This window comes from Ursus maritimus, unplaced genomic scaffold, assembly GCF_017311325.1.
Source record: "Ursus maritimus isolate PB19 unplaced genomic scaffold, ASM1731132v1 scaffold_4, whole genome shotgun sequence".
NCBI classification, from domain to species: domain Eukaryota; kingdom Metazoa; phylum Chordata; class Mammalia; order Carnivora; family Ursidae; genus Ursus; species Ursus maritimus.
In genome coordinates this window covers 1,406,345-1,428,484 of record NW_024426552.1, presented here as the reverse complement: position 1 = coordinate 1,428,484, position 22,140 = coordinate 1,406,345, and the positions used below count along the sequence as shown (strand labels likewise).

General features: G+C 51.1%; 1 protein-coding gene across 2 annotated transcripts in view; it reads left to right on the top strand.

Annotated features, from left to right (window-relative positions):
• Positions 1–22,140, top strand: part of ADARB1 (adenosine deaminase RNA specific B1) — a 79,052-nt gene that overhangs the window by 16,888 nt on the left and 40,024 nt on the right. For both annotated transcript variants that reach the window (XM_008710171.2, XM_008710173.2), the window contains exon 2: positions 19,582–19,656. In XM_008710171.2, the coding sequence (XP_008708393.2) occupies positions 19,629–19,656 (28 nt within the window). In that variant the 5' untranslated portion in view covers positions 19,582–19,628. The remainder of the gene's footprint in view (positions 1–19,581; positions 19,657–22,140) is intronic.

Here is a 22,140-nt window from a genome sequence, read left to right as displayed (position 1 = left end):
ACAGGTCCAAAGATGTTTTCTTGTTTCTTATTTAAAGTAGTTGAAGAATGTTTTATGTTTTCCTTCATGGTTTCCTCTGTGGTTTCTTGGTTCTCATTCCTGTGGTTTGCTTCTGAATTCCTCTGTTGGGGGTATACCGTGCGTCTGAACTCCACAGAGAACTCAAGCCCCACCAGGAAGGCCGGGACAGGTGTATGGTGCTGGCAGGGGTTTTATCCAGGGCAACTTGTCACGTGAAGTTGTGAAGCGTGTGATGTCTGTCTGTTTCATGTTGTCCAAGTGCTGCTTCTACCAAAGAGGCCATCTTGGGTAGTTTAGGCCGGGCCTCTGTGTGCGTGCGAACTGTTCCGCAGCGGTAGAGGAGGGAGGTCTCCAGCCTGGCAGCCACAGAGCCTCAGCAGCTCCACCGCCTGTCCATCGGTCCTGCACACCCACCACAGGGGCTGTCTGGGTGTGAACACGGAGCCCAAGGCTACCCCCCTTCCCAGACTTCAGACTGCTCTTTCTTTGTCCTGCTCCTAGCTTCCTTCCCGCATTTCCACTCTGCCGCTGCACCTGCCTCTTCCTCCCTGAGTGCTGACTGCCTGGGGGCTGGCCTGCTACCATGCAGTGTCACTGTCACCCCCAGCCCCGGCCGCAGCTCACAAGCCGAGACGGCTGTAGGAACGAAGGAGTTCTCTGCTTCCCAGAAGACTCTGCCCCGTGCGTGGGGGAGAGCAATGCTGGCCCCAACCCCAAGGCTGTGACCACCTCCATGAGTTTGTAAGCAACAGAAACATATGACCACAAAGTCTGAAACACTTATCATCTGGTCCTTGATCCAAAGGATTAAAAATAAAATACTTAATTGGGTTTAAAATATATGAAATTTAAATATATTTCTGTCAAAAATGGAAATTTTACTAAACGACAAAGCAAAATACTTATTTTTTCATGTTTTCAGAAAATGTCTTTTCAAAATTCTCTATTTAAAGTAAGTCACATAATATAAATTACAGTTAGTATCAAATGTTTAAGTCGAAATTAAAGAAAGCTGAATTTTTAATTTAATACTTTGAAAATTTAGTTAAGTCGTATGAAAAAATTTATGAAAAATGAAACTCGTGGTGATTCTGGCTGCCGGCACAGATCACGAGTTACCCTGAGTGCGTCTGGGCGCGCACACATGCGAATGTAGGGGAGAGCAGGGCTGCTTCGTGTGGGGGAACGCGCCCCGGGCGCCCGTGTGCTTATGCTGGATCGCGTGTTAGCCTGTGTGCCTTTGGAGGAACACGTAGGCAGACAGGTGCTGGCCGTTGCTGGAGAGGGATTTTGTTCTATAAGCCATGATTACTTTGCATCGAGAGAAGAGTTGGGTGACTTGATTGTCTTTTCTTTCCCCCAGTGTGCTCTTCCGCTGACATCCTTCCCGCATCCTGGCTCCTCCCAGGACAGCCGCTGATCGGCAGGGCTTTTGGATGCCGTTTTGTTCCAAGGACACAGAGCCTTGATCTGGGACACTGTTCCCCTGGGGCCTGATCCGTGTGTGTCGGACAGGAGGACATTGAGGGCTCGTGGGTTGGGCTGTGTCAGCCCTAAATGCCGGGTCCCAGACACAGCCCCCTGGGCTTGGGGGACACCGTGAAGGCTCAGTGTCTGCCCGCCCAGGGTGCTGACCATGCAGCTGTGGGCAAGCTGTACCCCAGCGGAGGAGACAGCAGCTTGTGGGCCGTCTGGCGAGCATAGGAGGGAGGAGCCGTGGCCCCTGAGCGGGGGCAGGTGGTGCGCTCTGCACCGTGGGGCTCCTCTGGGAGCCCACATGGTTCACGGGCACTTGTGAACGGTGTGCGGTCCCTGTGGCGGCTCGCGTGCTGAGCCTCTGCACCGTGCGCTGTGGTAGCCCCGGGCTCTCCGCAGCTTTATTTTGTACACTGTGCTCTTTTCCTGATACTTCACCTCATTGTTGTGGGAGCTCTGTCTGTTTTAAAGGTGAGAGAAGCCTTTTTAGGGCAGGACTTGGTATGTTTCTGTGGGGATTCCTGTTCCCCTGGAAGGAGTCACAGCCCGTCTTTCCTTCCTTCCTATGGTGTTGTGTTTGGGAGTGCACGGAAGGGTTAACTGTCACACGTCACTGCTGGGTGGTGTGCTCTGAAGGCATTGTGGTGTTGGCGAAGCCCTAATTCTGCGGTTTGAGCAATGAGCCTGGGACAGAGGAGGATTTGCTTCCCCGAGTCGGCAGGGGGCCGGCCGCTGCTGCTGCCGCCGCCGTTCAGCTGGGATACTCGGCCGTGACGGCCCCGGGGGCCAGGGGCCCGGACGAGGCTGGGGCTGGCCGGGGCTGGCCTCGCTCGTCTGTATGGCCTCGCTCATTGCTGGGACTTTGACCACGGGGACCTTCTTCAGCATTGCGGGGCGTCGGTATAAAAGGAGGCGCAAGAAACGCTCAGAGAGGAAAGGTAACTTGTTTTGCTTTTATTCTAAACTGTGAAGTGCTGGACCTCATATGCGATATGGAGACGCTTTCTGGGGCAGATGGCTTCAAGAGCTAGTCTTGTTGATGCAGCTCCTTCCCAGCAACCCTTCTAAAATGCCTGTGCTTTTATGTTGGCATTTCATAGGATTTAGGGCTAGTTTAAACAGGTAGGTTTTAAAAGACCTATATAGAAGTCATTTTAGCTTCAGTGTTTCAAGTATATTTTTAGGAAGGTATTTATGAAGCCTTAGAAGTTTGTGGCTTTGGGGATTAAAGATCTTTCCTCCTGAGACAGATGCTTTATGGTGACTTCTCCTTTGCTGCCACTCTTCATTCATAACTTTTCTAACCTTAAAACTACTCTTCAAGCTGTAGAAAGTAAGGCAGTGGCAGCCATTGTTAAAACTGCTTGTAAAAACACGGAGAACAACTTCCTTGCATTCAACACCAGGTAATTTCAGCCTCCAATTCAACTTGATGTTTTAAGACATTAAAAATCTGTATTTTTTTCTTAACGCCAGAGCTAAAAGTTGTCTGTGACTGTAAAAATCACAAAGTCCTGGCTCTGGGTGCATTGCTGCTATAAAGGTGGCGAGTGTGTGCCATCCTCATATGCTGTAAGTGACCTTATAGAACGTGTCTTTGGTGAAAAGATGCTTCTGGAGAGGGGAACCGCCTGCTATGCTGGGAGCCTCTCTCTCGGTGCGTCCCCTTTCTGCCCACCTGCTGGTAGGACCAGGACCCAGTTGTCACCACCCCAGCATCCTTGGGATAGTCCGTGGCCAGAGACCATGAACCCCTCAGGGAACAGGTGAGCCGGTTTTCAGTGTGGCTTCCGGAGAAAAGGAGGAAACCAGTTTTGGAGTAGCGGTCTTAGGATGCCAGCATCTTGCTGAGTCCACAAAGATGCTTGTGTCCCACGGAGCTTTGTGTCTGGGAGCAGCGAGGGCATCGTGATCTGTCGACCTCAGGGGCACCGTGCCTCTGTGTGCATCCGGGACGAACGGCGCCATCCCCGGGGGACGTGCGTCTTCAGGGCAGCGGTGACAGACCCTTGTCTTAGGCTGCAGTGGTGCTCTTTGTTCCCTAGTAAGGCGTTCAGAAGCAGGATGTCCTTAAGACAAGCAGTGGAAAACTAAGATAAAGGCAAAAGCAGAAACTGTAAGAAATTTTGATCAAATACCCTAATTTAGACTGCCACTATTTTTTCCGTGCCTCTCATCACTAAATGTGTAAGTTGGGGAAAATATTGAAAGCTACAAGAATAATTGTTTATTTGGGGAACTTGCTGTAATTCAAATGGTTTGTTTTTGGACAAATGTCAAAATACCTTCTTCATGCGTTCTAGAATCTTTTTCTTCAGTAGGGAAACCGTTCTCAAATAGGCTGCTTTTGGGTCAGCATCTTGAGAGACTGAGAACATCACAGGATGTAGCTCTCGAGCCCCTGTGTCGAATGAGCTGTGCTCACGGAGCACTCCTGTGTGCGTAAAGCCTCTGCGGTTACGTGAGGCGGCATTGTCGTGTGCTACGCCTCTAAAATTATCCGTATCAGGGCGCCTGGGGGCTCAATCGGTTGAGCATCAGACTCTTGGTTTCAGCTCAGGTCATGATCTCCAGGTCATGAGATCGAGCCCGGCTCAGGCTTCGTGCCTGCTGGGGAGTCTGAATCTGCTGGAGATCCTCCCTCTCCGTCTGTCCTTCCTCCTGCTCGCACGTGCTTTCTGTCTCTCTCAAAATAAATGAGTAAATCTTTAAAAAAATAAAAGTAAAAATTATCGGTATCATTGAGGCTGGCCATTCCATTTGTACCAAATAAGCAAAGTTTTACAAGATGTGCAGCGTAGTCTCTTAGTATTACATAATTTTAAGGTGCTCCAAATGATGCGTGTTGAACTTTTCCTAAGACTGGTATAATGCGAGTGATATATATGTATATATATATATATATATATATATATATATATATATCTCCACACACACACACACACACATATATATGTATATATATATACATACATATATTTTTTTTTTTAGAGAGGCGGCGGGGAGGGGCAGAGAGAGAGGCAGAGAGAGAATCTCAAGCAGGCTCCATGCCTAGCATTTTCAAATTGAATTATTTTTTTGAGAACAACAGCAGCAGGTTACTTGTTGGCTTCAGGAACAAGATGATTTCAGTGATTTTTCATAGCTTCTCAATGATCCATGTAGTTACTCCCTTCTATAGGGCAGGTCATTGGCTATTGACTGTGTGAGGCTCAGACGGATTGGATGAGTCATCAGAAAATTATGGTTTAAAAGGAATAATGTGCAATTTAAATATTGACCAGGACCTCCATAAAGCAGATGCTGCTGGGACAGTTAGGTCCCACACACCAGCCTTCCCTGGGCCCTCGCCAGTCCAGGTGACTGCTTCTGCATCTGTTGCCTTCTTGCCACTCCTGGCGCAGCTGCTGAGTAAAGAAATGTTAGGTGGGGGTGGGGGGGAAACACACAGAGCCCCTTGACCCCCCCATCCCCCATTGTGTGAATAAGCCTCTGTATTCCAGATCGAAGGCTTTCTCAATGAGTACTTTGTCTCAAGTGTGAGAACACCTTACCTGCGCCCAGCATTCTGCATGCCGTCTGACAGCCACTGTCAGGTGGGTGGCAACTCTACACTGTGCTGCAGTCTGAGGCTGGGCTCCCCCACGTTTCCAGGATGGAAAGGAGACCAAGGTCTGGGGGCCTTTTGTAGAGATGGAGACCCAGACCCGTAGAGGTGTGCTTCCTCTGAGTACTGCTGGAGAATGGGGTACTGAAGACTGCCTGCCATCTATTCTTCATAGAGTGAGGAGATACAGCCAGGTGTGGGGTGATACAGGCAGCACCTGAGAGAGCATGCCAGGCAGCCCTAGTTTCACCTTGTTGAGAGAGTGCCTCTTGGTAAGGTGCAAAGCACTATGAGAGCTTGAGGTATAGGGTGGGATGGCATTGATTCATCCATGTATCCGTCTTCTCATCTCTTCATCCATCCATCATCCAACCATCAACCGATCTACTTATCCATCTACCCATCTACCCATTCATCATTTATCTACCCATCCATCATCCATCCACCTACCCGTCTGTTCATCCATCCACCCACCCACCAGTTTACTCATACACTCATTCATCCATCCATCTATCCATGTATCATCCATCCATCTACCCATCTACTCATCTGTACCCACCCATCCTCCCCTCTGCTCAGTCATCCACCCATCCATTCATCTCTCTACCTGTCCATCAACCCATCTACTTATGCATCTATCCATTCGTCATTTATCTACCCATTCCCTCATCCATCCATCCATCTACCCATCTATTCATCCATCTACTCATCCATCCATCTACCTATCTACCCATTCATTTATCCATCTACCCATCTGTCATCCATCCATCTACCCATCTGTTCATTTATCCATCCACTCATCATTTACCCATCCATCATCCATCCATCTACTCATCTATCCATCCTTCTACCCATCTATCCGTCCGTCATCCACCAACCCATCTATCCATCCATCCATCCATCCATCCATCCATCCGCTTATCTACTCACCCATTCCCCTCATCTATCATGCATGCGTGCATGCATCCATCCATCTATCCAACCTTCTTTCTTTCTATCCATCCACCTACCCACCCACCCATCTCTCCATCCATTCAGCCAGTACCCATTAGAGCCTTTTGTGTGCTGGCACCAGGGATTTGGGCATGCACAGGGCAGGTGTAGGTGCTAGGATGGCAGTGGCAGAAGGACAGCCCCCACTTTAAAGCTTGGGATTTGCTCTGGAATGGGCCACCTGAAGTACCGTCTGGTGGATGACAAGGGTGGATTTGTATGATGCATTGCTGCTCTGCTGTGTGTATCAGGGAGGAAGGTTTGGATCTTCCCCAATCTCTGGCAAGAATGGGAGTCACTGCGTCTACCAGGAGAAGGGCACAAGTAAGGACAGTTGCTGAACCCTGCCCCCCACCAGTGAACAGCAGCAGTAAAGAAGGCCCAGATTTTCTAGAACCTGTTGTGACAGATGTATGGGTGCGTTTCATGGCGTTCGTGCTGAGGGCTTCATAGCCCTAGAGGGGACCCTGCTTGCTAGAAGGAACTCCTTCAGCTAGAGGAGACATTTCAGAGATGGAGCCACTCTAGGTGGACAGTTGAAATTGTAAAGCAAACCCCACGGTAAGATTTGTGAGATTGTTCTCACAATACTGTGGAAATTGGATCAGATCTCAACAGTGCTTATTCTTAGTGTCATTATTACTGTTCATGTTGAAAATACAGTTCACCTTATTGTCTTCTTTTCCTTAATTCCAGAAAATAAAATGTATTTTTCAAATAAATGGGATTTTAGTTGGGCTGTGTGAAATAGAGCAAACAGAGACAGTATTGCAAATGCATTGTTACTGTGTGTCCATTTTGAAGGACAAACTATGGTTGTAAACACAATCCTTTATGATGGTTTTTCTTCTATGGTTGGTTCTGAGCTGGTAATGTTACTTTGTTGTTCTGGAATCAGGCTTCAACAATGTATGTGCATTTGGAGAGGTTGCTGTTGCTCAGACATGCCATGCTGAGGAGCAGGAGAGGCAGCAAAGGAGGGGGAGCCCATGGAGGTCAGTGTGTGTGAGCGTGCACACACATGCACACGCAGGTGAGTCGTGGGGCCAGAGGGCACTGACCACGTGACAAGCCAACCCAGTGCTCAGACATAGCTGGCCCGGGAGGTTACTCAAGGACTCAGGCTTCTTTCCTTCTTTGACAGAAGGTTCTGGAGTCACCCTGGGGGGTCACCCCCAACCCGGTCCAGCAGAAGAACGTGGGCGAGACTCCAGGGAAGCTCACAGAGGGTTGTGAGGCCAGGCCTGGAAGTGTGGCGCGCACCACGAAGAATGCAGCACCTCCCCAGGGAGATTAACCTCTGTCTTTGCCCGCCATTTTTTGTGGCTCACCCTGGGCTGGTGGCCTATGAGCCGCATGCCGATGAAGTCTTGCCTGGCAGGGTTACGCACTCTGCCCCAACGTGGGGCCTCTTATTTACACCCCACATCTTCTTCTGGGGGGTCATTGTTCTCCCAGCCACTGGCTCCATCCTGGGGGTTCTTGCTTCTTCTCTAGAGCCCCACCCGGGGTAGGCTAGGACAATGTAGGAGAGAGCCGGTAACCATCTGAACGGTTTGCTGGGGGCCTTATAAACCACAAAATTTAAGCTTGGGCAAACATGTTTCTGTGTATTTGCTAGGTATAAAATAGGCGTGTTTAGAATAGCGTGTGTAATGGTGATAACTGAATGGACTAAGTGCCTCGGATTTATAACGTTGTTCAGGGTTTAGAATCCTTTCGTCCCCTTGTACTAGTGACATCATTTTATGACACCAGCTCCTGGTGAGCTGGGGGGCCTGCCCAAGGTCACTGTGCAGCCCTCCCCCTCTGTGCCCCCAGGTATCCAGAGTGGTCGCTCCTTCCCCAGCAGTCCCACAGCCTGTCGGCTTGTCCTCTCCTAGCAGGTTTTAGTTCTGCCCATAGTTTGGCTGGTTGCACCGTCTCTGTGAGCTCTGACATTATGCTGGCTTCCACAGGGTGTTCGGTATTTGCCATAACACCAGTGGGAAGGGTATGGTTCTGTTGGTGACGACAGTGGATGGGGCTGCAGAGACGGAGTCTGTGGTTCCGACCGGGGTCTGCGACTTCCCAGCCCACTCTCAGAGTCTGTCGAGTGAGGCGTGTGGGGGAGGGGGGTGGTGGCTTCGAGTAAAGATTCCACTTTTCTCATTATGCAAGAAGTAATGTTTATTGTAAGAATTAGGAAGTATAGACAGAAAATAAACTTTATAAAAAGCAAAGGTGGTAATTCTTGTAACTAAATCTTTGAATATAAGCAGTCTTAATAGTTTCATCCAGTTGTTAGAACTGGGCTCAGAGCTCGAAGGTTTGTGGCGTTGTGTTGTTCTGGTGGGAGCACAGTGATGCTGACTTGTGCCTTGGGCCTTCTCAGCATCCCCTGGGGAGGTGAGCACACTCTCAAAGACCCCCTCCCCACTCCAGTGCTCGTTGCTCAGAACCCTTTGCCTGAAGCCCTTCTTACAGCCCCCAGCTCGTTCCCGCCCAGTCCCTGCTGAATCTTGGGATTGTTTTGCTCTCTGGACACCAACATGGAGAAGGCCAGTCAGGGCAGGTGCTCCTGCAGGAGGCATGGCCTTGGCCTTCATAGTGGCCACCGGTTTCTGTTCACTGTACAGAGACCCCTTCCCTGTACCTCAGCCAACCTGTGATTTCATACTCCTTGATGGTTTGACAGCTGACATCTTTCTGCACTTACAGCGAACGGGTAAAACGAAAAAGCTTATCAAGCCCATCTACATTTATTCTTTTATAAGTTTTGTTTCTGTTTGTTTACCTTTTTTTAAATTAGGTATTTGTCCTTATATTATTGACTGTAGTAGGCTGTTGAAAGATTGCCTGAGGAGACATGGTTCTTACTTTCAGGTAGATTGGCACAGGGAGGCCACTGAGTCCTCCCGTCAGGGTCATCTAGAATGTGCTGCCTTCTGACATGGGGGCGTCCGAGTCCCTGGATGTGCAGGGAGATGCACAGCCATGTATCCAGGGGACTCAGCAAGAGCAGATGGAAGAAGTCAGCTTTTCCTGGAGGCGTCCCGCTGGAGCCGGCCGTCACATCCACCACCCACAGGGAGTGGAGCAGGGGCTGGGGGAGGAGCGGGGCTCAGGCTGTTTGAGCCCCAAAGCAAGTTGCCTTGCTATTTTGTGTTTGTGGGCACAACAATCTCCCTACCCACTTGCTTCCTCCGACTGGTGCTGGGCTTTGTGTCTTCTTGGTTGCCCCTGGGCGTGCGGGCTTGCTGACCGCGAGCAATAGACAGTCCCAGCCACTCTGCTCCGTGCGGCTACCCCAGTGCTCAGCCTGGTGAATGGGTTACATGGAAGGGGGAGAGTCTAGAGTTTATGTGTCTAGAAATCTGGTTTACTGGAATCTTCCTGCATAGGACTTTAACTCATAATATGATGGGCTTTTATCATAAGTAAGATTGGGTTTTGTTGGCTGCCTGATTGCTTAGCTGGGGTCAGTGTTCTCCTGACTCTGGTCTCATCCCTCTGGTGTTGTAGTCACTGTGGTGTCAGGCGTGGAGTTCAGCGATTGCTCCTGGAAGGTCAGAGGTTGAGGTGAGGTTAAGTTGAGGTTAAGGAGGCTGAGACGTGACTTCGAAAATACATTTCTTGGTAGATTACTTTAATTCCCCGGAGAGTATCAATAACCGAGGTTTCTCCTATCTGCCGTGGGACTTGGAGCATGGACACAATTAACCCCCTGCGTTTGTCTGCTGTTGTCCCAATATCCAGTGTTTCAGTGACTGTCCCCTAGTGTGCGGAGCGAACCCAAGGATCACAGTCACAGAAGCAGCCTCAGGCAACGGCACGTGGAGAAGCCTGAGCGTGAGGCCCTCGCTGGGCTGGCCCTGCTCGGCGGCGCCGCTGTCCCGATGACAGTAGCCAGCGCTCACGGGGCTCGCTGCGTGCAGGCCCTGGGCTGGGCGCCCACTCCCTGGCCGCGGGCTGTGAGTGTTACTGACCAGACACAACCTTGCCTGAGGCCGTGTAGCTAGAACTTGAAGCAGGCTCACTGGGACTGTCACCCCAGCTAGTGGCCATCCCGCAGGCCACGAGCAAGTGGGTTCTGGTGGAGTGTGGTCTGCAGCAGGGCAGTTATAGCCCATCTAAGAGCCATGTAATGGCTTTTGCTGGGAAGACATTTCTTCGTCATGAACTGTACTCAGAAGATAACCTCTCACATCAGTAGTAACCACATTATAGCTGCTTCGTTTACAGCTGTTTCTGATTTAAGGATCGAGAGGTAAGTGAGTATGTTTTTAAGTTTAGATGTGTTTCAAGGAAAGCTGCTAATGGAGGCAGAGACAGTAGTCGAGATGTGATCAGTTAGCTGGGGACACCCCCATCCCCCACAGCAAGCAGCACTTTGCTGAGCGCTGCCCAACCGAGTGTCGCAAGCACGGAGGATACGGAGATTTGGCTATGAGGGCTGGTGGGAAGGGAGGGTCCGGTCAGAGAGGAGCGCTAGGGGGACGGGAGGCTGGGCCTTGCTCTGTGGGAGGTGCTGGCCTTGCCGGGGGCGGGGGGGGGGCAGCCACAGCACTGGCCTCCCAGGCCCATGGCAGCCCCAGCTCCAGCTGTCGTGAGCTTCAGAGCGTGCCACCGTGGGGTTCACCTGCCTTCTGTCTGGGAGGAGAAGTCACACATGCAGGGGGGCATTCTCTTGGCTGTATCAGGAAAGCCCGAGAGAGTGGGTCCTTATTGGTGAGTGGAAGCAAGGAAACAGAAACATGTTGGAAGTTTGGAACTCTGATCTTGGCCTGGCTATGTCCGCTCTTACCGTCTGCTTTGGGCTTGCTGGCCTGCTGCTGGCCTGGTTCCTGCTCAGGGCTCCCGGGTGTGGGAACTCCTCGGGCAGCTGTCTCCCGATGCTGCCGTGCTGAATCTGGCCCGGTTCAGCGGCTCAGGGCTTTGTGTCCTCTAATAAGGTCTGGATTGTTAACAGTCGCTCATCTGTTTTTGCGCAAGTTGACATCTAGTTGGCACATTTCAGTAAAAATTATAAATTAGGAAAAATTGATAAAATCCTGCGTCTTTCCTTCTGGCAAAGATCAACACATGCCCTCATTAGAGCAGCAAACATTGAAGGGAATGGGACCTGAAATCAGCACATCATGCTTCCAAGTCATAGTCAGGTGGGGGTCTTGGGTGTGCGTGGTTCTCAGAGCACAGTGTGCCTTATTTTGGGGAGAACAGCTGTGGCAGCAAGTAAAGACTCTGGGATGGGGGCAGGAGCTGGAGGCGGGGACATCTAAGCAGCTGGGAGCTTGTGTAGGTTGTCTGAGCGGAGGCAAGCCCGTGTGGTGCAGGTGCAGGGCTTTGGAGAAGGACCAGAGGTGGAAGCTCAGGCTCACCTGTTGGGCCTGTCCCCACAGGCATGGGCAGATGCTGGGCAACCAGAGGCACGGAGGCCCGGAGGCCCGGTGGGGGGATGGGGGAGACCGGTGACAAACAGGGGGACAGGCTGCAGATCATAGGCTTCAATGAGTGGAAGGAGGTGGAGGGTGATGCCCTGGGTAGGACAGTGGCAGGACCTCTCCCAGGAGGTGGCCTGTGAGGAGGAGCAGCCTGTGGTGACCTGGGGGAAGAGCGTGGCAGGCCCGGTGACCTGAGAGCCCAGGGCCCCATGCTGAAAAGCAGTTGGCAGGGTGGTGAGGAAGCCCCTGGTCGGGCATAGTGAAGAGGGGCCAGGGCGGTCCCCTCTGTGGGGAGAGGTGGCCTCCCGGCTCCACTGGGCTGTGGGGAAGCCTGTGGGGAAGCCTGTGGGTGTGGTTGCGAATGCAGTGCTCATGTGCTGGAGGACTTCCTGGTCACCTGGTTAAGACACCGGCTCCTGTGTGGGGGCAACATCAGATCCCAGGAGCGGGAGTGGCCGTGTCACAGGGAGGATGCGCAGGGGCCCTGGCCCCAGAAGCCTGGTGCGCGTGGCAGCACAGAGGCGGGGAGGCTGGTGTATTTGGTACTTACTTTGGGAGAAGAGCTGGCAGGTCTTCAGGTGGTCTTGGGATGTTCGGGGGACAGGGAGAAAGAAGAAAGAACCAGGGTGCCTGTAGGTGCCATGCTTGAGCACCTGCTGCGTGCATGCAGGGACAGGTAGGACAGGTAGGCCTGCTGTGACAGATTCACATAGACTTACGTGGGTGGGACCACTACCAGACCTGCAGCCCATCCGGAAAATGTCAGAGGCCCCAGCCAGGTCCCCTGTGAGCCAGGCCTCCTCCCCAGCGCTGTCCTTGCTGGGCGCCCTCTGCAAGCTCTGCTTCCAGGCACCGCTGCCCTCAGCCTGCGGCTTGTGGGTGAGGGGAGAATCCAGACCCACAACTCGACCATGTGGCCAGCTCCCTTCTTTTGTCTGACGGCAAAGGATAAATTGTCTGTGGTGTTTGCTCCTGCCGGTTTGTCCACCAGGTGTTGGTGACCTGCACATGTAACACTGAACCCACCAATTCTGTGTGTCCACTTGCTGCCAGGCGTCCTCCCGGCATTTTCCTCCTCTGATCCAGTAGGCTCACTTCTCACCAGTATTTCCCAGGTAACATAACGAATGTCGTTACGCTCTGTGTTTTAAAAAGATGAAGACTTCACGGTCTAGAGCAGTTTTAGGTTCACAGCAGCATTAAGGGGAGGGCAGAGGTCCCCCGCCCCCTCTGCGCCCACACACAGCCTCCCCTGTGTCTCTCTGCCCCCAGGGTGGTGTGTGTGTCACTGTGGATGAACCTGCACTTACACACCGTGACCGCCCGGAGTCCAGAGCTGAGCCGCGCTGTGTGTCCACAGCTTTGCCCCAACGTATGAAAGCGTGTATCCACCATTACGGTGTCATGGTTTCACGGCCCTGAAAAGCCTCCGTAGTCACTCGTTCATCCCCACCGCCCCTGCAGCCACGGACCCGTCACCGTCTCCACAGCCGTGCCTTCGCCGCAGAGTCCTGTCGCTGGAGTCACACAGGACGCGGCCTTCTCAGACCGGCTCCCGTCCCTTAGCGATTCGCGCTTACGGTCCCTCCGTGTCTCCTCGTGGCGTGATGGCTCATTTCCTCTCAGCGCTGGATACTCTCCCGTTGACCGGATAGACAGTTCCGGTGTCCGTCCACCCGCTGAAGAGCACCTTGGTGGCTTCCGAGTGTGACAGTTACGCGTGACGCTGCCGTAAGCGTGCGTGTGCAGGTTTTTGTGTGGACGTGTGTTCTCACCTCCTCTGGGGAAACACCGGGGAGCGTGATCGCGGGGTCGCGTGGGAAGAGCGTGTTCCGTGTGGTGAGAAACCACCAGACCGCCTTCCGAGGCGGCCGCGTCCTCTGCTTTCCCAGCCGCCGTGAGTGAGCGCTCCTGCCGCGCCACGTCCTCGCCGGCGCTCGCCGGTGTCCGTGTTCCGGGTTGTGGCCGTTCTCGTAGGTGTGCAGCGGTGTCATCGCTGCTTTAATTTTCAGCTCCCCGGTGACCTGTGACGTGGGGCAGCTTTACTTACTGCCCACTTGTGTGTCTGCTCTGTTCAGGCCTTTGGTCCATTTTTAAAAAGATGGCTTGTGTTTTATTGTTGAGTTTTCAGAGTTCTTCATATATTGTAGATAACTGTCCTTGATCAGAGGCGTCTTTTGCAAATGTTTCCTCCCAGTCTGTGGCTTGTCTTCTCACTCTCCTGACATGGTGTTTCACAGAACACCATGTTCAAGTTTTAACAAAATCCAGCTCATCAGTTCCTTCTTTCTTGGATTGTATCTTTGGTGCTGTATCTAAAAAGTCATCGTCCTATCCAGGGTCCCCTAGGATTTCTTCTCTGTTGTCTTCTACAACTTGTACAGTTTTGCACTTAGTGTGTGATCCATTGTGAGTTAATTGTGAAGCGTGTAAGGTCTGTGTTAGGTTCACTTTTTGCCTGTGGACGTCCCGTTGTTCCAGCCCCACTCGTTGACGAGATGATCTTTGCTCCATTGATCGCCTTGCTCCTTTGACAAGGATCCATTAACCCTGTTTCTGTGGCTCTATTTCTAGGTTCTCTGTTCTGTTCCATTATCTGTTCATCTGTTCCTTTTCCAAGGGTATTATTTTATTTATGTAATAGTGAAAACAAAATACAAATCATGGGGGCGCCTGGGTGGCACAGCGGTTAAGCTTCTGCCTTCGGCTCAGGGCGTGATCCCGGCGTTATGGGATCGAGCCCCACATCAGGCTCCTCCGCTGGGAGCCTGCTTCTTCCTCTCCCACTCCCCCCTGCTTGTGTTCCCTCTCTCGCTGGCTGTCTCTATCTCTGTCAAATAAATAAATAAAATCTTTAAAAAAAATACAAATCATGAGGTTTATTCTCTAAAGGTGCTAGATGAAGGTGTTGAATTTCAGATTATTTTCCTTCAAATGATAAAAGAATTTTACATTTCAGTTACTTTTATTAAATAAATCATCATTTGCTATTTTTGTTATGGCTGTAAAATTAATCTAGACTTTAACAAGTCACTTGATTTATAGTAAAGTATCAACACAAATAATCTCCATTTAAACACTTCTCTTCTTAAAAATTTGCAGTGTGTGGCTGTTAAAAATAAATCCCATAGCAGTCACAAATCATATGTAAAACTTTTCTTAAAACCATTCTGTTTTGAGAATAAAATGGATAAAATCCAATAATTGCTAGTAATTTTAACCAAGTTTACTCCTTATCTTAAGCACTTTTTAATCTATACCTTTTTAGTGAATTCCTAATGATAGAATTTTTAGCAACACAATAGAAAATATTTAAGTTCTGACACAGTTTTAAAATAAGTAAGTCATGTCCTTTATATTTCATTCCAGAATCTCTTTTCACTAAGGGAGGGGCGGGCATGAAAGGGTAGGAACGTGTACAGCTTCGCTCTCCAAGGTGGAGGGAAAAGGGCACCGTGGAAGTTACGTTCTTTTACGACAGATAAACATCTACAAAGGTACAAATAATGACCACCGTCCACTTAAAACGAAAACACTGCCAGTTGAATGGTGTCATTTGCAATCAGTTCTTCCATGTGGTCACCCAGTGTCCAGTGCGATGTGTTAGGAAGTGCACGTCCCTGACCCGGGGCACCCCTGTGTCCACACAGCAGACTTCTAGGTGTGCTTGCTACAGCTCCGTCTCCACAGCTGTCCCACCGCTGGTCAGTCCGCGAGCCGCGCACCTTGTGTTGGGTGGTAGCGCTCCACCGTGTCCAGTCTGGGAGGGCCAGCCCTGCTCATTGCTGCTCTCGTTCAGTTTCGGGACTGTTCACGTGGCTCATTTCTCCACGTAAACTTTCGAACCAGCTTGCCTAGTTCTCCTAAACAAAGGGGAGTTGGACTCCTAACTGGTCGGAGTTGGACTTAAACCCAGGTCTTCCGATGCCAACATGAAGGGTCTTTTCACACTCCAGTGCCCCCAGTTTAGCTTACTTCCTACTGCATTGGGGAAATTATTTGAATATTGCTGTCAAAGAAAGCTTTTCTTTAGTTGGCTGTTCCTGGAATTTTGTTGGATATGGGATTTTTTTGCGGGGTTTTAGTTCTTACTTGTTTATAGTTGAGGCCATAGGAAGTGCTTTCCTGAATGAAAGAGAAATGGTTAGTGCAGTGCTCTGCACTGCTTCGTTCATTGTTTTGCTGTGTTATAACCTTTGCTAGCAGAGTCGGCATTTGTAGAAGCTGAAAATGTTGGCTTCTGCTCTGCAAGAGAGTTCTGGCTTCCATTCTTAATATGCATGTACCCACACGCCACCGTGCACAGCCTGATTATTTTCCACCGTGAGACATTTTCTGTGTCCTTTTTTAGAATTTTAATATGTAAGAGCAGGTAAACAAGGTGAGCTCTACGAGTCAGGTGACCTGTGCTAGAGCCAGGCACGTCCTGGGGCTCAGACTCACCGTCATTATCATTGCAAGCGTGTTCTTCCTCGGCCCAGACCTCCGGAGAAGCCAGCCTTCTCAGCGCACCGGCTGGTGGTTCATTACCTAGTGTGCCTTGTGTCTACTTTCAATTTAACTTTTTATTTTCAAATCATGTCACTTCACATGCAGCCAGAAGAGATAACAGGAGAACCTGTGCTTGCTTTACACAGTGTGCCGTTACAACAGGGGTGCCGACCTCCATGCAGTCAAGCTCCAGGACGTTCCAGCGCCGTAGGGATCCCTCCCGTTGCCCTTTCATAGCCACACCCACATCTTCCCCCAGCCCTGGTAACCACTCATCTCTTCTCCATTTTACAGTTTTCTCACTTCCACGATGTTTTGTACCAGTGGACTGTACGTTGGTCCATACAAAGGACCATGAGATTGGGGTTTTTATCACTCATTCTGATTCTCTGGAAATCCGTCCAGGTTGTTGTGTGCATCAGTAGTTTGTTCCTTTTTATTACCACAGGTGTTCCATGGTGCGGTTGGACCACATTTTAGTTAATCATTCCCCCGTTGAAGGGTATCTGGGTTTTTCCCAGTTTTGGGTTATTGTGAATAAAGTTGCTGTAAACACTTATGTACATTTAAAAACAATTTTTTGTGATCTGCATGTCTGTCCCTCGCCAATTCCACACCGTCCTGATGACGAAAGCTGTTTAGTAAGTGCTTTATGACGGCTGCTTGAAACTCTGCCTCCAGTGAGTCTAACTTCTCTGGGTGGCGTCTCCTGGCTGTATGTTTTCATTCAGTTGGGATCTTCGTGGCTCTCAATATGATGAATGATTTTGATCAAAACCTGAGCATACTGTGTCACAGGACCCTGAATCTTACTTACCCTTGTGTCCTACTGACTGTGTGTCGCACCGCTCTCTGTGGTGGGGTCCAGGTTCCCACCGGGCCACTGCTGCCAGCTCACAGGTGTGCGCCTCTTCCGTGGTCTCCTGACAGCCCCAGTGGGGATGACATGGGCACCTCGGCACCTCGTGACAGGCTCCCCGAGTGTCCCCCTGACTCTGCGCTGCAGCTGGGAGGGTGGCATCCGGCTGCAGTCGGGCGGTCCCCTCCATCGGTTGCCCGTGTGGCTGGCAGGTCCCTCTCTTGGACTTTGGCCGAAAGAGCTGTTCTTGTGTTGTTTGTGTCTGTGCCCGCTGTTGCTGCCCGGCGTCTTCAGCTCCCTGGCTGGGATAATGATGCGAAAGGAGACGCAGGGCACTTGCGGCCATGCACTCCCAGGCCCCCAGGGGCCTGCCTTCTTCCCTCACCCTTCAGAGCCCTTCTGATGTTTGCTGTATGTGTAGTAGTTTGGGTTTCTCTGAAGTGCTTTGTGATTGCCTGTCTCGCACCAGCTCTGCGCTTTCCTCTCTGCCACCTGAGTCCTGGCTTCAGGGTGTGCCCCTGCTGGCCCGCCCTCCAGGCTCCGATTAGCACCCAAGCACCCATCGTCCCGCCGACGGACTCCTCAGAGCACCTGTGTCTCACCGTGGGCGTGTGGGACTTCTACACTCATGACCACGTCTTCCCTCCCACTTCGGACCTCAAGGAAGTTACTTTTTTATTTAAACTTTCCATAATGGGAATGTTAAACATGCAAATGCAGATTTACAAATGAACCCCACATGCCCATCAGCCAGCATGAGCATACCAACCTTGACCCCTCTGTTTCATCCAGACAGCATCTGCTTTCCCCCCATCATGCTGGGTTGGTTTATAAGACTAAATCCCAGATGTTATGATTTCATCTTTACATACTTCAGTATGTGTCACTAATATTTAAGTACTATTTCCACACCTAAAATGATGAACAATTCCTTAATTTAATCAGCTATTTAGATAATATTTATTTTTTTTAAAGTATGTATTTATTTGAGAGAGAGAGAGTGGGCACAAGTGCAGTGGGGGAGGGGCAGAGGGAGGGAGAGAGAATCCCAAGCAGACTCCCCACTGAGCATGGAGCCTGACACGGGGCTTAATCTCATCACCCTGAGATCATGACCAGAGACAAAACCAAGAGTCAGATGCTTAACCACTTGAGCCGCCCAGGTGCCCCTTGAATAAAGGATTCTAAATAGAAACTCATTTAACTTTTAGCAACTAATTTGCCATGTATACATTGAGAGTCAATATTGTTAACAAATGATTGTGATAAAAACTATATACGTTTTAGATAGATGAGAGAAATTTATTACATATGCATGACTTAGCACGTCTTAGTTACCATTTTCCTAAAAGCACTGAATTTGCCTTTCAGGGACTTATAAATTTCGTTTGTACACAAAGCAAGTGTGGCTGCATTTGTAATCTTCTCCTTGCTTGCGGTGCGATGGGGTCCTTTTTTCCAGCTTATGTATTAGTACAGTCTTGGAGAGTACAGCCACAGTGTTTAGGAAGAAGCGACCATTAAATTTGTTAATAATTAGAAAATTGGAGTCGTCGTTCTTTGGGGATTTCCTGTGGTTTCTCCTGCCAACAAGACAAGACGTCCTACACTGCGAAGGCTTTCGATCCGATTGGGGTAGTTGCTTGCTCTTTAGCTGCATCCACACAAGACGCTGTTTTGGATGAAGAAGAGCAGCAAGGAGCAATCCCGGGTGTTCTTGCTCCGCGCCTTTAGTCGGTAACCCAGACCAGAGTCCTGCGAGCAGTCCTGGCTGTTCTTGCTCCACGCCTTTAGTCGGTAACCCAGACCAGAGTCCTGCGAGCAGTCCCGGGTGTTCTTGCTCCGCGCCTTCAGTCGGTAACCCAGACCAGAGTCCTGCGAGCAGTCCCGGCTGTTCTTGCTCCGCGCCTTCAGTCGGTAACCCAGACCAGAGTCCTGCGAGCAGTCCCGGCTGTTCTTGCTCCGCGCCTTCAGTCGGTAACGCAGACCAGAGTCCTGCGTGCAGTCCCGGCTGTTCTTGCTCCGCGCCTTCAGTCGGTAACCCAGACCAGAGTCCTGCGAGCAGTCCCGGCTGTTCTTGCTCCGCGCCTTCAGTCGGTAACCCAGACCAGAGTCCTGCGAGCAGTCCCGGCTGTTCTTGCTCCGCGCCTTTAGTCGGTAACCCAGACCAGAGTCCTGCGAGCAGTCCCGGCTGTTCTTGCTCCGCGCCTTTAGTCGGTAACCCAGACCAGAGTCCTGCGCGCAGTCCCGGCTGTTCTTGCTCCGCACCTTTAGTTTGTAACCCAGACCAGAGTCCTGCGAGCAGTGATCAAATGGCAGGTGGGCTGGCGTGTGGGTGGCTCCATCGTCTTCTGTCATGACTTGCGTCTTGGTCCCGTCCAGTGGGAGAGCTCTCTCTGAGACATCCTTGTCCTCACTGTCCTCCAGGGCCCAGCCCCTGCCACAGGGCTGCCCTCCTCAGAGTGGCACTTGAGTCACAGGGTGGACCCTTCCCCCTTGTGCCATCCATCCTGACAGCGCAGCCCTGGTTGGCGGTCCTTCGGTGTCCTGGGCCGTGCAGATGTTCTGTCCCGACATCAGACCTAACCATCCTTGTTTCATGACTTTCTTCTTTAGTTTGCAGTAATGTCCTACTCGCTCCCACGGAGCAGGCTGACCTCATCTGCTCATGTGACGGGCGCCCTGAACGTTGTTTTCTTGCTGTCTTTCAGACAGAAACCGTCTCCGCCAGTCAAGAAGCCCTCAGAAGTACTTTGCCATGGATACAGAAGATGAAGAAAACATGAGTAAGACCTGGCCTATCGTGTAGCACCACGTAGCTAAGTCTCCGTTAAAACCTTTGTGTTCTTGTCAGTCTTTCTAATGAGACTAATTTGGGGAAAGTGATTTTTTCCTACAGTATTTCCTATACCATTAACAGTGACATGTTTTAAATTTCTGATGTATTCTCTACAGTAGGTGTTGGGACTTGCTGTGTGCATTTTCCTACAGCCGTGTGTCTGGACTGTCCGTCACTCTCGGGCCACCGTGTGTGTTCCTGGAGGAAAACACATGCCTCCAGACGCATTTGCCACAGAGCTGCATGGTTTCATGTGATGTCACAGCGTGGTCTCCTACTGGTGACCAGATTTTCATCTGCGCAAATCTAAAATACCCTTCAAGGTTGATTTAAGTACTTGGTCATTTGGGATAACACTACCTAAATTTTCCCCTGTAAATACGGTGGATTCTCCCTGTGCTGTGAGGGAAGGGGGCTCCCAGGAGGCTGCTGATCTTGTTTCTAAGACTTCAACAAGCCTTTGAGCTGCTGTGGAGCAGAGCTCACTGCTGGGCCCGTTCTGTGTCCTACACTGTCCTCTCAGGCACACAGCTTCCCTCCTGCAGCGGTGTTCTCTGGGAAAAGAAGTTCCCCGAACATCTGTCCTCTGTTTTATCTTTAGTTCCCGATAGCCGTGCATTTGAGTAAGGTTTAAAGGCTCCCACAGTAGTTGGGAGCTTTTAGTGGGGAAATTACAACAAAGCACGATTTTTCTGATGTATGTATACGTGTACATTCTCACTTGTCTGTGTTCGGTGCTTCCCATGGAAGAACACGCAGGTCTAAATGATGAGTGACATCATATTGAGAGCGGTCAGCCATCACTAGAGGAGAGTTCAGTCCATCTCCCTGTGACTTCCCCCAAAACCGACCAGCTGAGGCCTTGCCCTTGGGCTTGTCTGCCACCGAGCACCCAGCAGCTCACTGGCAGAGCCCTGCTGCCCCGCGGGCTGCTCCACGGGCTCTGCTGTGGGGAACGTGCAGTGGGCCGGCCTTTGTTACACAGACCGCACAGCAAGTATTCTCTTTGGTGGTCGGCGGCTTGAGAAAGCACGAGCAGGGCTGTAGCTCTTCTGCTTCCTGCAGGCTGCTGTCCCTGCCAGAGCCTCCTTGGGAGGTCAGTTCCACTCGCCACGGCCACTTTTGCCCATGCGCTCCCCCATTTGGGCACTGTGTGAGCACCTGCCCCCCAAGCCTCCTTTTTCAGGACTGTGGGCTCTCGTCCGTGGCAGCCGTCCCTGGGTTTGGGTGGAAAGTTCACGGTGTGTAGACCCTGTGGTTCCTCACCAAGATAAAGGGATCTTCTGAGTGATTCTGCGGGAAGATGAATGCTGGTTCCACAGCTGCCAGTAGCGGGCAGTCCTAGAGCTTCTGTCGTTTCAGAGACAATGGAAGGTTTTACCAGGTTGCATTCACATTTGTGCAATAAAGCAGCATGCCCTGTGTGTTTGCGAGCTGTGGCAGTGGGGCCTCTCTCTAATCCTAACATTGATTTGCTTTACGTGGTAGCCCTTGTGATTAGATGCAAGCTGGGCAGTGTCTGAGCACTCCAGAAGCGAAGACAACCTGGAGCTGGTGTGAACTGTTTTCCTTGCAGTCTCGGGATCACTGTCACCCCAGTGCCGCTTAGCTTTATTTCCCAGAGCACAGCCTTTGTCTCCAAGTCTGTGTGTGCATGGTGGCAGGTGTGCACGGCGGACGTGGCCTGACCCTCCGTGCTGGGGATCTTCTCTGGCACCAGTGTCAGGGCGTAGGGGGTCGTGCAGCGTGTGCCGCTCTCACTCATGTGTTAACCTAAATTCTGTCTTGCTCTGCCCTTTAACCTTTGTTTCCTTTGAGCACCGAAAGGAGTAACCTATCGAGCTTTTGCTGGAGGATGTTATAAATGAAAATTTAGTGTCCATTCCATCAGCTTTGTCAACTGGGAGAAGTGGTGTGTGTGGGAGCCCCGGGGAGTATTTGACTTGGGCAGAGAGCCATCAGAAGTGCCTCCCCTCTGCCTCGGCACAGACGCTGTTTCCCGGGGGCCGTGCTTCAGTAGGCTTAGTCTTTACATCTCAGCCCTGGAAGTTCGAGAACTTGAACTTTGGGGATTGGCGGCCGTCAGCCCAGACTTTCTGTCCCGTTTAGCCTCCCGTGTCCACAGAGCTGTCCGTTTGCTCAGCCAGCGTCACGAGCGTCTATGTGTAGATGCCGTAGCAGAGGGACTCTAGGGCCGCCCCATCCGGGACACTTGTCAACCACTCGCGCCTGCACCGGTTACTCTGCCTACTAACCGTAGATGCCTGAAAGCCGGTCACAGGTCTCAGAGCATGGTCCCGCCGATGGTGCTGCAGAGCCCTGTGCTCACCACTCCCACGCTTCATGCGACAGACGGCCTGTGGAAACCAACCAGGAAGACAAGGAATTTTTTTCTCTTTTTTTTAAAAAGTTTGATAAACTTACAAGGAAG